Consider the following 20,994-nt stretch of genomic DNA (forward strand, 5'->3'; position numbering starts at 1 on the left):
GATAATTTATAGTCATTATTAACAGAATCTAGAATAACTTAGTAGATAAACCCATGAGTTTTAAAGAAATATGTAGATTGGGTTAACTGCTGTGGGAAAAGCCACCCTGACTGTGGGTGACACTATCCCGTGGGCTGCAGTCCTAGGCTGCATAAAAAGAAGACAGCGAACTGAGAATCAGTTTATAATCTCTCTCCTTCCCAACTAGGATTCAACTGAGCCAGCCAGCTTATGATTAAATTCAAACTATGGGGCAAAGCAAACCCTTTCTTTCCTGAGTGGCTTTAAACATGCATTTTGTCAGAGCAATTAGAAAAAATATAGTAAAGTTTATTAAAGAAAGTATTATTTTTAAAGCTTTGTGAACAGGTTATACTAAAAACTACTGAATTATAATTTTCAAAGGGGTTTATACATCATTAATACCTATGTGTATTGATCATATCACAATTTTAAAAGCAGTATAACTCTTTCAATGTAAACAATTCTATTGTCTATTCCCTCATATGAAGCTGGAAAATTTACATATTTCTGACTACATATTTTAGGAAATTGAGTTTTAAATTATTTTTATACATTAATTTTCACCACCATTAGCAACATTTCCTTATAATTTATGTTTGTCCTTCAAAGGTTCACATACTCGAATCTTGACCTTCAGGTTGTAGTGGTAAGGTAGTCAAATCTTTAGGGATAGGGTGAGTAAAAGATTTTTGTTAGATCATTAGAGGTGCTGCTTCCTTCAGAAGGGACTGATCCAGTCCTCAGACAACCCCAGTTATTTTTCCTGAATTGAATTGATACTTCAGCAGTAAACCCAGCTCCTGAACACCTCTTGCTTCTGACTCATGACCTGAACTCCCCTTCTGCCACTGTGCCATCAGACAGGAGAGAAGATGTTCATTCCATGTTCTTGAGTTTTCTAGAACACTGAGACAGAGAAGCCTATATTCTTTATGGATGACCTAACTCAGGAGTTTTATTTTAGAGGCAAAAGAAAGTGCATCAGGACACCTCTACACTTAGCAGAGTAGAAATCTATTGTCCCATGCTAATAATTAATCCATCTGACTTGCTTAGACTTTACGTGGAAGTAGAATCAATGCTGGATTCTACTCTGAGTTCTACCAAGTGTGCCACAGTAAAATAGGACCATGTGAGCTGAACCTAATAATTTGTTATCACCTTCTGGTGTTTAGAGTCAGGCCACTAAATCAGTTTCATAGCTATTGGCATTAAGGCCTTGAGAAGGTCGACATCTGTTTGCCTATTTGGCTTAGCTGGCTGGTTTTGAAGTTTGAATTCTGGCTTGGAATGCTAATGGAACATGGCGTCACAGGAGGGAACGTGTTCACATGTAGAACCACACTAGAGCTGAAGAGGGACAATGTGACTGATTGTCTCTAGGCTGAAGAGCTGAATCTCTTGTGTAACAGAATGAAGTGTTTTTGTTTCCCCTGTGCCCTGATTTGATATAGTGTATCAGATTATCCAAACTTTAATTGGATTTTATCAGTCTGCAAATGGCCTTGTAACATTGGAATTGTGTATTTCAAACTGCCCAGTGAAAAGGTGTATTTATAAGTTTTTTTTCATGCAATTTATACTTTGGAGGGGAAATTTTTGAAGAAAAGGTGTCGTATTTGATAGGAAAATGTGATCAGTAAATGATAAAATCAAAGAAACATCTCTTGTGGGCTGAGATTTGATTACACATGTGAGAGTCCAGTTATTGTGAATTGTGTCCATCTCCATCGCCTTGCGACTCTCCCAGTGCTTTCACAGTTGATGTCAAACCTAAGACGCTGGCTTCCTGGAGAGCTAGCAGCTGCTAGTGCTTCCTGGTCACCCACAGTCTGCTTCTTACTTTAAAAGACCTGGGGACTAGAGAGGGCTCAGCCCGTAAAAGTGGGCACCGCTCTTGCAGAAGACCAGAATTGCAGTTCCGGAACCCACATTGGGTGGCTCAAAGCCTCCTGCAACTACAGCTCCACACACGTTCACTATTGAAAATCTTGTTAAAGAAAAGACTCTTTGATCAGTGTCATCTTCCTGTATTCCCATGTTTACTGAAACCAAGCAAAAATTATGGGAGTGTTTTTTTCCTCTTTTGAACACCTGACTTGACTACCTACTACGTTGCTTGAATCCCTATATATAATAATATGTTATTACATATTACATATATAATACTATAGTAATCAAGGGAAGATCATGAAAAGTTAGTGACTGGAATTTGGGCCATAATATTCTTTATTTGAAGAGAATATGTTTGACTTCAAATTGAGTGAATTGGGATTGGTTGAATTATTTATGGATGTATGGGTGTGTGCTAATCTCACTAATGTCTGCCCACTGTAAATAAGAGGCTCCACCATATTCAAATAACTGAGAAGAAATTAGCTATAGAGGTCTCAGTGTCAGGTTTTGCCACCACACATGTCTGAACCAAACCAAATGACTATTTGATCTTTGATTGGATGTGACCCAAGAGATCACCTTGAAGACAAACAAGACAGGGAAATACCTACATACATTTATCAGTGGCCTATATTGCCTCCTCCTCCAACACACACACACACACACACACACAAAACAAAACAAAGACCACTCTGCATTGGAAGGCCAGCTTGCTTATCCTCCCCTACTTTAGAGATAATTCTTTTCCTCCCAACTGAGCAAGAGGAAGCAGAAGTTAAACTTGTTTTTATTTTGCTCCTTTCTAAAGGCTTATCTGGACAGAGACTAAGAGCCTACTAAAGAGTCAACATTTAACTAGATAAACTTCCTTATTAAAGATTTTCAAAACTATAGTCCAAAAGTAGAAATTAAATGGATAGTATAAGATAAGTAATAATTTATAATTTATCTGAGCATTAAGGTTAGCTTTGTATTTTTCTGCAGATTATATATATATATATATATATATATATATATATATATATATTCTTAGCAGTGATTAATATCCTGAAGAAACATCTGGGATGGCTCCAACAATCCGAGATTTGTGTTGTACTAGTCATACAGCTGGGGCTTGTTTGTAGTTTGGATATAAAAACACTTCTTTATCTTCTCGAAAACAATAACCTGAGGGGGAAGAAAACTGGTGATGAGAACAGTCATGTGATTGGCCCAAGATGAAGACGACACTGGAACTGTGTACCACAAATAATCAAAACCCAGAGACCAATATTGGAGTTCAACCTGAAAACCAGAAAAGCAGAGCAGACAAGCTACTAGAGAAGTCTTACCTCATCCATGGCTGGGTGACCACGGACTTAGCAAGAGTAAGCAGAGTAAGCAGAATAAGCAGACGAAGTAGACTAAGCCTCTCTCATTCCATTTTATATCCCCTCTAGTGCTGGGATTAAAGCCATGTGGTTGCCTAGTACTGGGATGAAGGGTGTAGGCTCCCACCACCTGGATTTGTTTCTGCATAGATCTTATGTAGCCCAGGAAGACTTTGAGCTCACAGAAATCCATCTGCCTCTTACTTCCAAATCTTTGAATTAAAGGCGTGTGCCACCACTGTCTGACCTCTAGTGACTTAGCTTTGCCCTTGTTATATTCAAACAAGCTTTATTTATTAAAATATAAATCAAATATCACTATAGAACTGAGACCAAAGTCCCACCTAAAAGTTGATGACACCTTGAGGCAAGGCTGGGTAGCTCACCTCATTGTCTTTCGGCCGAAGCCAGGGGCCAGGAAGGTACAGAGTTCTCTGAGGCCCAATGTCCTGATATCTTCCAAGATTGCGTCCATTGATGAACACGAACCCATAATGCCAGTTCTGTGAGGAATGGAGGTTTTGGACATAGGGACAGAGAGTGAAACCTAAGACACTGTGGACTGAGAGCAAGATGAAGGCGTTCAGGGTACCGAGTATGAACAACTTAGAATGGAAAACATCTAGAGCATCTTCCCACTGTCTGAGAATAAGCAAGAAGACAGTGGAGCCGGCCTTCCCTGGAGATGCTGCTGTCTGCTGATGAACGTTGTGTGGGCTGCATTTTAAAAGCAGGGATTTTTATTTCCCAAGTGAGAACAAGGTAAACGGACGAACAGTACTGCTGAGAGTGAGGAAAGATGCATGTTTTTAATTACATTTTTATGTTTCTTCATTTTATTTGTAAAGATATGAGTATTTTGCCTCAATGTACATATGTGTACTTCAAATGCCCTTATAGAAGAAAGCATTTAAATGGGGGCTTGCATGCATTTTCAGGAGGTTGGTCCTCAAATAACATGGCTGGGAGCAGACAGCAGGCAGCCATAGCACTGAAGCAGTAGTTCATAGACAGGGAGCCTGGGCCTGCTGTTAGTTTATGAAAGATCAAAGCCCATCCTCAGTGACACATGACACACCTCCCCCAACAAGACCACATCTACTTATCTTTCCTCAACACTTCAGCAAACTATGAGTCCATAGGGGCCATCCTCATTCAAACCACAACGCCGAGGTCTGTCTCCAGCTATATCCAATAAGACCACCTCCTCAACTAAGATGTATTGAACAAAGCAGATTTTCCAGGTTACTGTTTTTGCCAGTGTCTCCATCAGAGCACATATTGTCCACCTGATGCCAGCTTTTCTGTCCAAGTATCTGTCTTTTCTTCATTCCTTCATCACCACAGTCATATTTCCAGAACAAAGCCATGCAGGTGCCAAAAGAAAAACATCCAGCTAAAAACTGTTCTCTCACTTGGAAGAGCAGGAGAAGACACGGGCATGCTGCCAGGAGAGAACTTCCAAGTAGATTGCAAAACCATAACAAATACCCCGGGAGGATTTAAATATTTCATGGGTTCCTTGGCTTGGGAAGGGAAAGAGAAGCCTTTCCTGACAGGACAGAAAAAGCAGGAAAAGTTATTCAACTTTCCTTAAAAGAAATTATCCCAAGGTGTGGGTTGCACCAGTCTATCTACAGCAACTATGAACCCAGTGGATGGGATTTCCAAGATGCTGGGAACACGATGGACAATGCCATATGGGCACTCTAGTCATCTGGCAAACCTTAAGGGGCCAGTCTCATTTAAGGCCAGCCCAGACAGCTTCAGCAGAAAGCTACTTTTATCCGTTGTCCTGACTCACATGAAGGCTGCTACCAAAAAAGCGCAGGTTCACCTCTGTGAAATGCTCTAGTACCACCATCCTGGGAAGTACTAGCTCCAACATACCCGTGGATGTAGAGATGGAACTGCCAGTAAATCACACAACCTATCTAGGGCAAGGAATGCTCACCCTCGTTAAGTATAAAGACTTAAATGTATTCTCATTCAAGGATAAGATTTCAACCCATCAACCAGAATAATAAACATTTCAAAACCTGGAAATTGGGTCTATTTAAGAGTAGTGTGGTGGGTGGAATACGAATGATCAACATAGGCTCCTATATCTGAATGCTTAGTCATCAAGGAGTGGCACCATTTGAGAAGCATTATGAGGTGTGGTTTTGCTGGGGGAATGGGCCAATGGGCACAGGTTAGGAGGTTTCAAAGACCCACACCAGACCCAGAGTCATTCCTCTTGATCTCTGTGGATCTAGACGTAGAACTCTCAACTATTTCTCAAGCAACATGTTTTCCTGAGTGCTCCCCACTGTAATGACAATGAACTCAATCTCTGAAACTGTAAGCCAGCCCCAATTAAATGCTTTCTATTATAAGAATTGCCATGTAGAAAAATGACAAAGATTTGCCAGACACTTAGTCCAGTATCATCAAAGTAGGCAGCACGGTGGCAGGCGTGGATGGCAGTGCTGGAGAAGTAACTGAGAGCTACATCCTGATCAATACGAGAGAGGTGCTGGTGAGAAAGAGAGAGAGAGACTGAACCCAGTATGGACTTTTGAAACCTCGAAACCGCCCCCTAGTGAGATGCTTCCTCTGACAAGACTACCTTCCCTAAACCTTTCCAAATAATGCTAATCCATTATTAAGCATTCAAATATATGAGCCCATAGGGCCCACTCTTATTCAAACTTTCACAACTTTATTGAATACTCATACAAGCATAGCCCCTTGTATTTATTATACCAAAGTAAAGAGAACACAGACCAATGTACTAGACACAAGATATTTCTTTGTTTGGTGGAGGATTGTTTATACCCATGGCAGTGATAAACATTGTTCCTGAGACATAATAAAGCCCTCTGAGTATTTGCCTTGGGACCAGGAAAGTGGATTCTGGCATACATCTGACAAAACATTTTTGCCTTGGAGGAGGATCATGAACACTTGATTTGAAACTCTAAAGAAAGTACCTAATGATCTGGCCTGGGGCATTTCTGTTCAGTAGAGAAGGATAAATTCCTTGGTCAAACTAGTGTTCAACAGCCAAATCACTTTAGACTATATTCTGGCTCAGCAAGGACAGATACATTCTATCACAGCGGTCTCTTCTGTTGCCATTCCCACTGTTTCTAAAGTTATTTTTAAAGATAAGAAGACACACATCCTGGCTTTTAGAAATATTCCCCAAAGTAACGCAATAAATAACATTGTCAGAGTTGTTCTGGCAATTTCAGTTAGGAAACCTGTACATATTTGTATAGTAAAGCATTTTGAAAGAAAGCAGCACATTCATGAGGAACCTCAGTTTAAGATGTATGTTAATGACTGTGCTCAATTTAAAGTCATAACTCAATAAGGAAGGATGGTGGGCATGTTCCTAGGCAAGACTTCAAGGTCATGGGACATGCGCTTAAATTTTAAAAAGAACACTTCTGGGTATAATCAGCTTATGTCATTAATATGGAAAACACACAAAGATGACTCCAGCTAAGATCCTAAGTAACAGTGAAGAGGGTGCCTGAACTGGCCTTCCCTCTAATCAGATTGATGACTGCCTTAATTGTCATCATAGAACCTTCATCCAGCTACTGACAGAAGCAGATGCAGAGATTCACAGTGAAACACAGATCTGAGCTTCCAAAGTCTAACTGAAGAAAGGGAGGAGCAATAATATGAGCAAAGGGGTCAAGACCAAGATGGGGATACCCACTGAAACAATGGGAGTTCATTGACTCCAGTTTGAAAGCAGGGGAACCAGCATTGGATGAAACTAGGCCCTGTGAATACGGGTGACAGTTGCATGGATGGGGCAGACTGTGGGGCCACTGGCAGTGGATCAGGATTTATCCTTACTGCTTGAACTGGCATTTTAAAACCCATTTCCTTTGGAGAGATACCTTATTCAGCCTAAATATAGAGTGGAGAGCCTTGGTCCTGCCTCAGAGTGATGTGTCAGACTTCATAGACTCCCCATGGGAAGTCTTGCCCTCTCTGAGGAGTGAATGGGGAGTAGATGGAAGGTGGGGAGAGTGGGAAGACAGGAGGGTGTTGCACCTGGGATTAGTATGTAAAATAAAATAAGATTTTTTTAAATAATTAATTAATTAAATATAAAAAAGATGAAAAACAAAAGTCCTTTAGGCACGTTGAGCTTTTTTTCCTCAAAAAGATTTATGCCCCTTAAGGACACTTGTTTCCATTAGTTACTAACAAATTTGCCCCTCTTGACCACCATGCTAAGATGTGCTACTCTTCATTCTAGAAGGGAGCCATGACTGGTTAGGTGTGCTCTATAAAACTATATGGGTTTGATTTACTACTACTACTACTTGTATTATCATCATCATCATCATCATCATTCCAAAGTAAGTCTTAGGACCCCTGGGACCTGCTATAACCCTATAATTTGCTTCTTTGTTTTGTTTTCTTACAACATTTAAAGACATATCTACTTATTGCATAAGCCGCAGAGATAGAGGTTATTTTTAAAAAGAGACAATCAGAAAAACTTCGTTGACACCAACAAAGTTAAAAATGTAAATAAGAAACACAGTTGAAAGCCTCAACAACAGATCAGATCAAACAGAAGGGCTTCTGAAATTCAGCACTGTGTGAATTATGGCAGTAAGGAGAAAAAGAAGGAGAAGGAAAAAGGGGGGTGGGGAAGGAGAAAAAGGAAGGAGGAGGCAGCCAATGACAATTAAGACATTTCAGTAGGCAAACAAATGTTCACATCATAAACATCACAGCAGGAATAAAGAGAAGTGGCATAGAAACAAACTTGATAAAATAATAGTAAAAATTCTTCAAATATTGGAAAAGACCCAGACACTCAAGAAGTTCAAAGAACCTCAATTACATTCTACCAAAAAAAAGGTTTTCTCTGAAGCCAACAAAACTTTAAAGGGAATTCAGTAAGAGAAAAGCATCAGCTGCACAGAAGGGAATCTTCAATTGAGTAGCTGTGCTTTTCTCAGAAGAAAACTTACAGGCAGCAGCGAATGAGCTAGCATGTCCAAAGTCCAGAAAGAGAAAATATGATGCCTAGAACACACGTCCCTCAGAAATGAAAGGGAAGTAAATCCTCCCCAAGACAACAGGAAACTGAGGAATTCCAGCAGTCCCGAGAAAGGATTAATTGAGTTTGACATCTGAAAGCAAAACCATGACAACTAAAACCAGAAAAGCAATTAAAATGCAGGAGTCCCAGATAGAGTAAATAAATAGAAGGAAGAGATGAGAAACTCAACCTTATTTAGAAACTGGTCAGGTGTGGCAGCTCATGTCTATATTCCCAGCACCAGAAGGGAAAGCCAGGCTCATTGCCACAAATTCAAGTCAATGGGAAAGAAATACAAAAAGTAGACAAAAGATGAAATGGAGATTTAAAAAAAAAAAAACAATATCATTTGCTAAAACTATCATTTGCTTTTTTAAAAAAGACAAAATTCGTAAGCCTTTAGTAGACTAACCAAGAAAAAATTTTATTGTTGAATATTGAAGCACATTTAAATATAAATATGTACTTTAGGCAAACACAGATAAGTGGAATATGATAAGTTTGAAGGAGAGTCTGCCATTTGTTCTGTAGATGTTCATTATAATTGTTTAAATTTTATATTGTATTTTCATATACCTTATAAATAGCAATAAGTTAGGATGATTGAAGAAGATCATACAGTTTTATTGGAAGTACAGAATAAATATTCTTCCAGGTATATCATGGCCTTGCTTGGGTTTTATTTGCTTTACTTTTATACATATTTTCATATATATTAGTTCTCTGAGAATTTTATATATATTTTGACCATATTCAAACTTTCCCCCCTAATTCCCCCCACCACTGCCTCTATTCCTACTAGACTTTGAGCTGTTTTTCCCCCTCTCAAGGTCAGTTTGTGCTTTCTAAATCTTGTCTGTGTCCACCTACCACTGGATCATGGTAGAACCATGAACAACTCCCAGCTTCTAAGAATTGCCAATAGCTCCTGAGCTAGTGGTGGAACTTTATGCCCAGCTCTCCATTCTGGGGTTTGCTCTTGCTTAGGAGTGCACAGGTCTTACACACGCTGTATCAGCCCTGCAAGTTCATGTCTCTGCTCTGCTGCATCGAGAGACAGTGCTTCTGTGGAGTCATTCGTGCTCGGACATTCGTTCTGCCACCTCTCCTGCAATGTCCTAGAGTCTTCAAAATGCTGTGTGTGGGACTCGAGAAATGGTCGAGTGGCAAAAAACACAGACTGCTCTTGCAGAAGACCTGAATTCAGTTACCAGCACCTACGTTAAGGAGCTCAAAACTGCTTGTATCTCCAGCACCAGGGGATCTGACTCCGTCTCCTGGCCTCCAAGAAAGACCACACACATTCATGTATACATACATACAAACACACATACAGACATTAATTTTAAAAATAAAATATATCTCAAAAGAAAAGACATATTTAGAACATCATAAAAGAAGAGAAGGCTTACTTACTGAAAGGTCCAAAAAGGTATCCTTGGGGGAAGAGCCAACCTTCAAGGTCCCCCTATAGAAGGCAGGACCTACATAATGCTCAGGTGCATGCCTCCAGGTGGCAGAACGGAGCCTGGAGGAAGGATCAAAAGATTCAGCTAAGGAGAATTCTTACCAGATCTTCTTCCAATACTGAATCAATGAAGACCAGGAATTCATTGACGAATCGAACTCAAAGTACTAGAGTAGCAATTAAAACACCTAATTGGTTCTAGTGCTGAAGTGGTGTATATAGGAACTGGAGTCTCCCACTCCAGGTGTCTGAATCTTGGGCTTTTCATCAGCAGAGGAAGAATTCACGAGCTCTCAGATCCTCAGGATGCATTGGGGATAGGGAGCAACCTACCTCTTGAAGAAACTCATCTTCAAGTCCAGAGAATAGATGGTGAAATTTCTCAACAAAGTGCCATTGATTTTAACATTCCCATCTATGCCTATGGACAGAAGCAGAGAAAAGACTAGCAACAGGGGCTGGATATTCACCAAGGTTAGGGACAGAGAAATAAGAATTATAGATGCTATCTTTCAAGAAATACCGACAAGAGAATAAATACTGCGCTGACCTATTGCCCCTTACATTTTCTTGTTGTATGCATCCACACTACTCAAAGCATCTCCTACTTAGTATAGGGATTTTTCATAAAAGAACACTAAGTCCTGATCTAATATGGGACAGCATCCAACATAATTGCTCTTCCTTCCCACCACGGATAACAAGAAAGAGCAGAACAAAGGAGGGAGGCACGAAGTAACATTCTCAGGGAATCATTTCTGTCGTCCCAACCCCCAGGACAGCCACAGCTGTGAGCTTCAGGTAAATGAAGAGAAGATACACTTGTTTCTCAGCAGCAAAACCTACCTTTCCACTCATGTTGTATTTTCCATGAAAAATTTACCCGGCCTTGGTTCTCAACCAGGATCCTCAGAAGCTGACAATCCTGCTTAGGCAAACAAGTTAGTAGAAACAAAATACCTGCCTAGAGCTCATATTCTAGAACACATTCCTATTTTCAGTACATCTCTCTGTCTCTGCTCCCCCCCCCCCCCCACGCACACACCCGCCTACACACATGCACCCTACTGGTCTCATCTACTTTTTCTTTATTGCTGTTCCTGTTGGGACAGGCAGAAAGAATCTTTCATTCTGCTTTTGATAAGTGATCCAAACAGGAGCTGGGGGTTGAATGGGACCCAAGAAGAACTTCTACTCTTACTAAATAACTCATCCTATAGGTACCTTGACTTCCAAAGCTTTAAAGACACCTTAAGATTCCAGCCCTTCACCTTCCTGCTACAGCCTTTGTGGGAAGCCCAGAGGAAAGAGGTGGCAGACAAGCTCCGGAACCAGGCAGCCTTAAAGGGGCAGTCAAGATATCACCTGGACTGCAGATTGCTGACCTGAATTTGAGGAATAGTCAGGTCAAAAGTATCCTCATCCAGATCTCCTATCCTTGTGTCATTCAAGAACACCTACAAAAGAAGAGCCGGCATCAGACAGGTTGATAGGCCTGCCTGCAGGACAGAGCTTTAGTTAGAAGGTGGTCAGGAGGAAGAGCAGGACGGGTACTGACTTTAGTGCTCAGATGACCAGAAGCTGAACAGGACTCCCCAGCAGACTCTGAGTTAGAGCAAAACAAACTATAAACGTGTATTTGGTTTGGCTGTAAGTTTTCTATGATTCCATCATATTGGTGAAATAAATATTACCATATCGTGAAGAAAATCTGTAATAGACTCTTCAGAGGCAGAGAAGGGACACATGCCACCAGAGATACCTGCTGCTGCCTACCTGTGCTGAATCGCGGACGTGAGCATAGAGCTGGCCGCCAGAGCAGATGGAAGTCTCATAGAGGACCAGTCCAAAGGGCTGACCACTGCCGTTGTTTATTGGAAGATTCTCCATGGTAACCGGAGTGTATAACATGACAGGCTAGGATGAAAACAGGGTCGAAACAGAAGACAAATGAGAAGAAGCTATGATCCTTCTCTTAACACTCTTTTTTTTTTTTTAAAGATTTATTTATTTATTATGTATACAACATTCTGCCTCCATGTATGCCCGCATGCCAGAGGAGGGCGCCAGATCTCAGTACAGATGGTTGTGAGCCACCATGTGGTTGCTGGGAATTGAACTCAGGACCTCTGAAAGAGCAGCCAGTGCTCTTAACCTCTGAGCCATCTCTCCAGCCCTTCTCTTAACACTCTTGTCAGTATATGTTGGACCACACAATGGTCTTCAAGGATTTTTTGAATAAAAAACAGTTGTGTAATAGAAGATATCATAACGCTTCTATGATAACACATTTACTGACCAAGAAAATAGGGCATTGTAGCGACTGCATAACCACTATAATCATAAAAATGAGTCAGTAAACAAATGTATTACAAAATAACTGAAGATGAGAAATAAATATTCAAGTCAATAAACATTGGTTTATACAGAGCATTTACTGATCACTGCTCTTGTCTAAAATTGCAACAGTAGAGGTGAAGCCATTAAAAATTCAAGAGTTTGGTTTCTACAGATAAGACAGTTTTCTCATTTAGAGGGAGAGAAAACACATGTAACTAAAGAAAACCCAGGCTGACTAATGAATAATAAAGAAAATTGTTTTCATGGATTCATAGCTAAGAGATTTCCATCTGTGGATCCTATAATAACATTGACCAAGTGAGTCCTTTAAGCTGGGAGTAGGATCTTCCATGAGATCCAGATCCTGCTATGCCTGTTTTCTCCTTAATTCTATAAGTAAGTTCTTTATCATCCTCTCCATAGAAACAATTGGCTCCTGGCCAATAATTCCAGGTTCAGATACAATGCCATGGAGTAATTTTCAAACTCTGCCTTAGAAAAGTTCCTTGGTGGAATATCTCCTCTGAGACACACATCCTGCTCCCTTATTTCTCCATGGCCCCACCCTCAACCCCTGCCACTCCAGTGCCCAAGCAGTTCTCACCTTATTTAAGTACGGTAGGATTTCAAACAACGGCAAGTAGGATAATAGATCCACATAGGTGTATACAGTCTTGGGAGTAAGTGGGGGCAACCGAGGCAGAGAACCTGCTGTAATGAGAATGGATGGCAGAGTTAAATGACTAAAATGAATGTTCCTTTCTTTAAGTATTCCCATGACAAACTCTGTATCCAGAGATAAGGGAAAAAATGAATTTTATACTAGCACATGCTTCTCTCAGGGAGATAACTGGTGCCATTTTGCATTTTGAGGTCTGGTAGGGACACATATCTAGGAAACATTACTTCCTGGTGGACACATGTACCTTGTAGCATGTGTACGTCCTGTACCTAGTGACGTAGAGAAAGAGAACTAGTAGAAAGCTGTGTGTTACACCTTTTGCAATGCTGGTTTTTAGCTCTTTTTTAACTCTCACTGGACACCTAATTGGATGCATTTGGTTAAAGTCAATATAATATGCTTTCTTTCTGCATATGCGGCTACTACATAACACATAATACTACCGCTTTGCAAATGGGAAATTCTTTGGCTTACATCATCACATAGGAATCCAGTTTCCTTATTTTCATGTCAGGAAAGAAAGCGAAAGGTTCAGAAGGTTCAAACAGCCCGTCTGGCTTTTCAGTGGGAAACCTGGTGTGTGATGTGAGATTGCCCTGCCCCTCAGAAGCTCACAAGCTTCTACCCCCTAAAAAAGACCCCTCCCTTTGCTCGCTCCTCCACAGCTATGGACAGCCCATGAGAGTGGCATCCCCCACTAAGGTGCTAAGTACCTGAAGCAGAAGCAAAAAGTTTCCGCAGCTTGAAATACTTTTCTGTGTAATCTCCAGCCTCGGTCAGCACGGCATCATAGTCTACAAGACAGAGGACCCTGTTTGGGTCACACAGTCCTCCACAGCAGTCCCTGCTTCTGCATGGGGACACGTGACAGCCCAGATCCATCCATGTTAAGATAGATGGAACACACAGCCTCTGTCTCTGTCACATTCTATAACAGGCTGAGATGTAGGTGTGAACTGTCAACCTGGAAACATTCCCCAAATCCTATCTGCAAATACAGAGCTCACCCTGCTCTTTGACTTTCTCACAGATGCTCTTGTCTCCTCTACCTGGTATCCTTTCCCCACCTAGCTGGTTCTGATAACAATGGGGTCAGTGCACACAAATGAAGCAGAGCATTGACTGCAGGATTCCTAGCTGCTAGAATGGCAGCTCTCTGGGCAGCGTAAATGTCAAAGACTAAAGGGGCACAGACAAAAGCCTCATTGCTCAGCACAGACTGCCTGCTGAAATCTCATGATACAAGAACATGACTGTGGAGTCTCCTTCCTAAGATTCTAGGACCACCAATCCCAGAGAAGAGACCCCCATGATCATCACTTGCCATAGCTAGTCACAACACCTCGGTGCTGGTCCACATTCTCAGCTCCATTGATAAAACCAAAGTTGGTTCCGCCATGGAACATATACATATTGAAAGAGATTCCATATCTGATAAATTTAGACACAGTAAGTCGGATTTCTGTTAGGGGGTGAAAACAGGGGAGAGCAGAGACTGTAGGTGAAAAAATATCATTTTTTACCCATTGGTCTCTCACAGCAGGGACCACTTACAGGTAGTCCTAAAGAAAAGAGAAAGAAAAATCCAAGGGACCCCAGGTCCCACAGCAAATGCACCACTCAGTATGTGCGGTGCTGGTCCAGAACAACTACCCTGGGTCATCCAGTCACAGTTTTAGCTATGGGAAGCAAGCAGACTTGAATGTCAGTGAAAGGCACCACTGTAGCCATAAAGGTTGTGGTTGAGAGGACAAAAACCAGGTAGGATAGAAAACCTCGGTCAACAGTCTTTGTGTGCCTTCATGGGTGACTTGATACATGTCTACAAAGCACATTAATTAAACCACAAGAAGAAGTGTGCCTGTATCATTTATCACTAGTGGATTTATGCTTTGTCTTTTATAGCCGTTTTCTTTGGTCATTGTAAATTCCTCACAGACTGTTTTAACAAATAGTTGCCTCACTGAGCCAGACCTATCATCTCCTTTCTGGCTGCGTTCTGGAGTCTCAAACTCAGCTTCCTCCTTTCTTCTCTCCACACCATTTCAGTCTCTAGTAACTACTATTCCACACCAGTCTTCTATGAGATCAACATTTCTTTTCATTTCCCTGCTTTACCTGGGCAACCTCACTTAATACAGAGAAAACCAGTTCCATCCCTGCTGCTGCAGAGGGCAGGATTCCCTTCTTTATGACTGAATAATCCTCCATTGTGTGGATTTACCCACATTCTTTTGATCCATTCATCCACTGATAGGTACCTAGGTTAAATAATTCCCACAGTGGGGGCGACACACATTTTGAACTAGAAGTGAAAGAACTCTGCCTCGGGTCGCAAAGCTACTGCTGAAGCACTGGGGTTACAGTCCTACTCATTGGCTCCAGGATCTCTGGTCCCATCTCCCACTGCTTGGTTGCCCCTAGCAATCACTACCACTTCCTTGATGATGCTGCAGAGCCATCTTTCCTAGAGATGAGTAAGACATCATGCAAATGGTCCAGAACCTTTTATGGTATGCCGGACTCTTAGAGACACGTTCACGACCTCCTTCCCTGACTGAAGAGAGTATTTCCTGCCTCTGCGCTCTCACTACACCTGTCTCGCTGCAGTGAACAGCCTGAAATACGGGCTGTGCAGTAGTGTCTTCATTTCTACCAATCTGCCGGTTTCCCTCAACTGTACGATTCCCATAGGGTAAGTATCACACAATTTGTACTTGCAAGGTCATCTTCAGAACATGGATGGTGCTTGCATTTAACAAAGATTAGATGGATATTTGTGCCTGTGCAGGCATGTCCACAAACCGTGAGCTGTGTGAATGACAGGACTTTCCTGATCAGAGCCAAAAACTATGATTCACTTACCATTTGCACTTTTAACTTTGTGTCTGTCCCCCCATGTATCATACCAGCCAGTCCAGTATTCCATAACCATAATGGGTTTATCATTCTAAAAAGAAAGCAAATCAAATGCTAAGGGTAACATGGGAAAATAAAGCAGAACAGGGGTACCACGAGAGAGAGAGAAAGAGAGAGAGAGAGAGAAAGAGAGAGAGAGAGAGAGAGAGAGAGAGAGAGAGAGAGAAAGAGAGGAATTGCAAAGTTTCCCACTTTTTCCCCAATGCAGACGTCTTCCTATTTCAATTCACATTCTCTCATACTCATATAATTTTTATTTTTAAAGACTTATTTACTTTATGCAACTGCGCCCTGTATGCATATACAACTACATGCTATAGAAGGGTACCAGATGAATAGAGTCCACCATATGGTGCTGGGAATTGAACTCAGGACCTCTGGAAGAGCAGCCAGTGCTCTTAACATCTGAGCAATCTCTCCAGCCCCTTATTTTTTTTATTTCTAACAGTACTTATTTGTATATTTTTGCCATTAAGCCATTATGTAAATGTTTTAAAATCTGCTATCTTTGTGAATTATGCCTTTTATGACTATAAAATTGTAGACCGCCTCGACGGGTTACTCTGTCTAGGGTTTGTAACCGCCTGGCTGGTCAGTTATTCCAGGGTCACGGAGAGACACCACCTGAAAGACATAGGCTGATAAGAGGAAGAAGGCTAGGCATATTTGTCGAAGCCTCTGTTTTAGAGTCATGGTTACAGCTTATATAGCCCCTGGATGAGGTGCTTGGGGGGCTGGGGCACGGGGTCTTGCCACGTGGTCCACGCCTGTCACGTAGACCAAGGGGTTACGATCGGTCCAGGTCATGATTCCTTGGTCAGGAAGTCACAAGGTGACACACCTAGTTGTCTAGATAGTTTGGAATGTGAGGCAGGTTCCGTTAACAGATAGCTCTCTATTAACAGTTAATTTGGGTGTGGGATAGGCTTGGTCAATAAAACTATTCTCAATACAATTGAGAAGTGAAGCCCTCTGCAAAAATTCCTCACAGCGGTGCTTCCTGTAAATTTTGGGGGGACACGGCTCCTGACATAAAATAATTACTAACACATCAAAGTGACTAGGAATTATTGAACTTTTACTCTTATTAGGCACTGAGTAAAGCATCTTATTTAAGTAGTTCTATGTAAGAACCCCACAGTGATAAACGACCACCCCACTGGACAGGTGGTAAAACAAGGTTAGTGTACTGTCCAACTTAGCTCAGCCTGGAACTGCTAGAGCTGGGATGTGAACTAGCAAGTGTGATTCCTGGAGCTAGAGTCCTGACCATTGTTCTGGGTAATGGGTGTGATCACAGAAGCCTTGTTAGCACAAACTATATGGGAATATATCCAAGTCTTCTATTTTACAACCATCCAGAACTCATTTTACCTAAAATGTGGGCATTTCTTTTAAATTTTATCTTATGGATGCTTAAACTCTTGATCAAATGCATTTTCAAGTTAAGACCTTTATTCATTCCACTTCCACCAGCATTCTCAAGTCTGCTGAACAGTGAAGACTCTTGATATAAAAGTATATCTTACTAGCAAGCCAGGCTCATAGGTCAAATGTATTAAATTTTTTTCTGCACACCAATTCTCTCTCTCTCTCACACACACACACACACACATATACATAAACACACACACAGAAAGAGAGAGAGAAAGAGAGAGAGAGAAATGAAAATTCTAAAGGAATAAATTTCTCAACCAAATATAGCATATAAAATGCAAATTTCCAATTGAAATATGATATGTGAATGTACCTAAGAGGACCCTCAAAATACTTAAGATGACCATTAAGAGAACAATGGATGAACAAGCAAATCATAATCATAACTTGAAAACAAAAACAAAGTACATATTGTTCTAAAATGTACCTGGAATATTCCCAAGACAGACAGTAATCTGTACATAGAATGAATCTCAGTAACTGAGCAAGAACAGAAATAATACAAATCCTTTTCTTTGCCATCAACAGTATTAACATAGAAATCAAAAAAGAATGATGCAGTATCGAGATGGCCCAGCAGGTGGGGCTCTTGCACTCGAGTCTGATAAACAGATCTATCCTCAGAATCCACATGGCAGGAAGAGAGAAAAAGCACCTCAAATTATCTTCTGATCTACACCTCTGCAGTATGGCATGAACACACACACACACACACACACACACACACATAAAAAGAAAAATTAAGAATGACTGGGAAATCCCTAAAGATTCAAAACTTTAACAGCATATTTTAAACAAAGAATAAAGAAAAGCTTCAAAAGAATTTTTTAAATGTTTTGAATCTAGTGAAAATACAAAATACCAAAATTAGTGTGGTGCAAATATAGGAAAATTGATATCAATAAGGATTTGTATGAAGAAAAATATCATCAACCCAATAATGTGCCTTTTACCCAGGAAAAAGAATATATGTAGGTAAATAAAAGAAAATGCAGTCCAGAGACTCAGAGAACAAAACCAGTTCAGAATACCTCAGGGCAGATATTAATCTAATTTCTTAAAAAATAGAGAAAGTATGTCAACAAGGTCTTTGGCTGGGGGAACTCTCCATATGTTTCCCTCCATAGAAACTAAATTAAATATAAAAGACCATGATGGTATTTTACTGGCATGTTTTAGAGAAGGTGCAGGTGGTATCTTACAGAGACACGGGGTGTAGGGTCGCTGCGCACAGCAGTCTCCCTCTCCGCCTGGGCTGGCTTCACCTGGCTTGAGCAACAGCAATACGCTGCAGGAGGTTTCGGGTGCTGTGATATTTACTGAGTGGAGTCCAGTTGAATCTCCTTGAATCAGAGGGGCACTTCTTTGTGGCTATCAGTTCGCAGGTCTGTGCATGAATTTCTGCATCCCTCTGGGTCCTGATTTCCTCATAAAGTGGGGCACAACAATAGTACCTACTGCATTGCCCTGGGAGAGTCGGAGTGTTAAACACCCAGCACCGTGCCTGGCACAAGAGAGGTGAGCAAATGTTAGCTGCTCACACGGTTTGAATCAGAGCTGCTCCACCCCCACGCTCATGCATTAAAGGCTTGCTCCCCATCTGGTAGCGCTGTAATGGGAGTTTCTGGGAAATTTTGGAGGTGGGCATTCCTAGCTGAAAGAAGGCAGTCACTTCTTCGGGGTATTTTTCCCTTGGCCCCAACCCAACTTCTACATCTTACCGGTGCTGATGCACAGGAGGCCAAACAAGGCTCGACTGAACCCTCTGAAACCATAAGGATACAAAAAGCAACAACAAGGAGCCGCTCTTGAACTATGGGAGGAACAAAGAAAGTGCTCCAGGGGGGATTTTGTCCTGGAGTGTGGTTGAGCTTCCCTTTTGATATCTTTTGGTATGTTAATGGAGCAGAAGGACCTAGGTGCTCCCTCAGTCTTCCTCAAGGTCACTTAAAGGCCCATCCTTTTAGGTGTGTATGACCTCTAGGTCAGATTCAAATTTGACTTTCAGGAAAAAGAGTCAAGTTGCACTCCAGAGAAGAGACCTGCCTGGCATGCCTCTCAAGGGAAAACTTGAGGAAAGGCAGCTCCCTGAAAAGGACTCAGCCTAGCTATAAATTTTCTACCCACTATTCCATAAAGTTCCACAACACCTAGTGCTCTCTCCCTGAAGACGAAGATATGAAGGAAATTTGACCCAATTTCCTCAAGCCAAAGCTTGAATCAACCCATCTCTTTCCACCCTTCTCCATCTCCTGGTTCTCTGGTAGAGCATGAAACACACATCTGAAAGCTTCTATGGAACCAATCAAGAGAAAGAGTCCATGGATAACTCTCCTCAGTTCCTACAAGGGGAGCAGACATCATTAGAGAAGAAGAGACCCAACTGCTCACTAACAGACATCCCTGTAGCCCAGGTTCTGGGATATTCTAGCAGCTCCTGGGAGACTCATTATTTCCCAGCTCATAAGCACTGGCTGCCAAGAGATAACTCATTGGTGGAAGGAAGAGGATTTGGATTTTGACAGCCAGGGGGCAATAGCGTGAACCTTAAGTTGTTTGGTAATTCCTTACCTGTTTCATTTTGCTGAAAAATATTCATTTGATATTTTTAGAGAACTTCATTCACTTGGCTGTATAATGGCTTACCGTTGATGAGTTTCAGCCTAGGTACAACCACACTGGGGCTCTGTATTTCCAGGTTTGAAGCTTAAACCACTGTCTGACTTTGCTCAGGTCACTCTGCCATATGAGCTGACACAAGCTGACCTGAACTGTTCTGAGGTGGCTTTTCTGCTGTTTGAGGTTTAGACAGAGGTTCCAGATGTTCTGGGTATGCAATGTTAATGTAAGATGAAAGCCAGGGGACAGCAAGTTCCAGGAAAATGTATTTCTAGGAAGAATATTTATGTGTTTGGTTGAGTTCTTTTTGTTTCTTTTTCTTTTTTCTTCTTATAACTTGTTTCCAAAGGTGTGTTGCAGTTTTAGTACCAGGAGCTACATATTCACTAAGTGGGCAAATTACTGTTCTGGGTCTCTGACTGAGAAAGAGTGGTGTATTACCAAAACATGAATCAGCCAGTTTATGTGCTAGATTCTTGTGACTGACGGCTGCCTAAAGGATCCTTAATTGTCGCATCATTTCTTAATTGGAATCATTTTGTCAAAAGTTAGGTAAATGGGATAAAGCTTTATTATGTATACAATATTCTGTCTGTATGTCTGCAGGCCAGAAGAGGGCACCAGACCTCATTACAGGTGGTTGTGAGCCACCATGTGGTTGCCAGGAATTGAACTCAGGACCTTTGGAAAAGCAGGCAATGTTCTTAACCACTGAGTCATCTCTCCAGCCCATCATGTATAGTCTTTCATGTTCCGGCTTAATAAGGATTCTGAGAAAGAAGCCGAGCTGAGGCTTCTGACAGTAGTTAAAGATCTTATTGTGCTTCTTGACAAAAAGCAGGAAAGAATGAATTGGTTTTGTGTGTGTGTTTGATTTGTTTGGTTTTGGTGTTATTGTGTTTTAACTCTCTAAATCCATGTCCAGTCAGTGTTGAAGCCACAGCACAGTTCTCATATATGGAATCACCCCTATCATTTGAAATATAGGCAGACATATTTTCCTCTTGGAAAATTAACCAAGTACTCAGTCCGGATAAAAAACATTCTATTTTGAGGCAAGATGCTCTCCTTTAACATAGTACCAGGTCAGAGGACTGAATGAGAAGAACAAAGCAGCAAGATTTTAATGAATTTACAGTCAATTCTCATCTCCAGTTATGCTAAGCCAGAAAAA

The 20,994-nt window shown here is 41.3% G+C and overlaps 1 protein-coding gene across 1 annotated transcript in view; it reads right to left on the reverse strand.

The window, feature by feature from the left end:
- Positions 1-3,015: 3,015 nt before the first annotated feature.
- LOC130872697 (beta-galactosidase-1-like protein 3) overlaps positions 3,016-20,994 on the reverse strand; it is a 40,953-nt gene continuing 22,974 nt past the window's right edge. The window contains exons 10-20 of the mRNA XM_057766874.1: positions 15,711-15,795; positions 14,170-14,307; positions 13,559-13,639; positions 12,768-12,874; positions 11,600-11,740; positions 11,209-11,280; positions 10,670-10,748; positions 10,157-10,244; positions 9,772-9,883; positions 3,677-3,793; positions 3,016-3,087 (exon numbers count right to left, since the gene is read on the reverse strand). Coding sequence (XP_057622857.1) covers positions 3,016-3,087; positions 3,677-3,793; positions 9,772-9,883; positions 10,157-10,244; positions 10,670-10,748; positions 11,209-11,280; positions 11,600-11,740; positions 12,768-12,874; positions 13,559-13,639; positions 14,170-14,307; positions 15,711-15,795 — 1,092 coding nt within the window. The remainder of the gene's footprint in view (positions 3,088-3,676; positions 3,794-9,771; positions 9,884-10,156; positions 10,245-10,669; positions 10,749-11,208; positions 11,281-11,599; positions 11,741-12,767; positions 12,875-13,558; positions 13,640-14,169; positions 14,308-15,710; positions 15,796-20,994) is intronic.

The sequence above is a fragment of the Chionomys nivalis genome, chromosome 4 (genome assembly GCF_950005125.1).
Source record: "Chionomys nivalis chromosome 4, mChiNiv1.1, whole genome shotgun sequence".
NCBI classification, from domain to species: Eukaryota; Metazoa; Chordata; class Mammalia; order Rodentia; family Cricetidae; genus Chionomys; species Chionomys nivalis.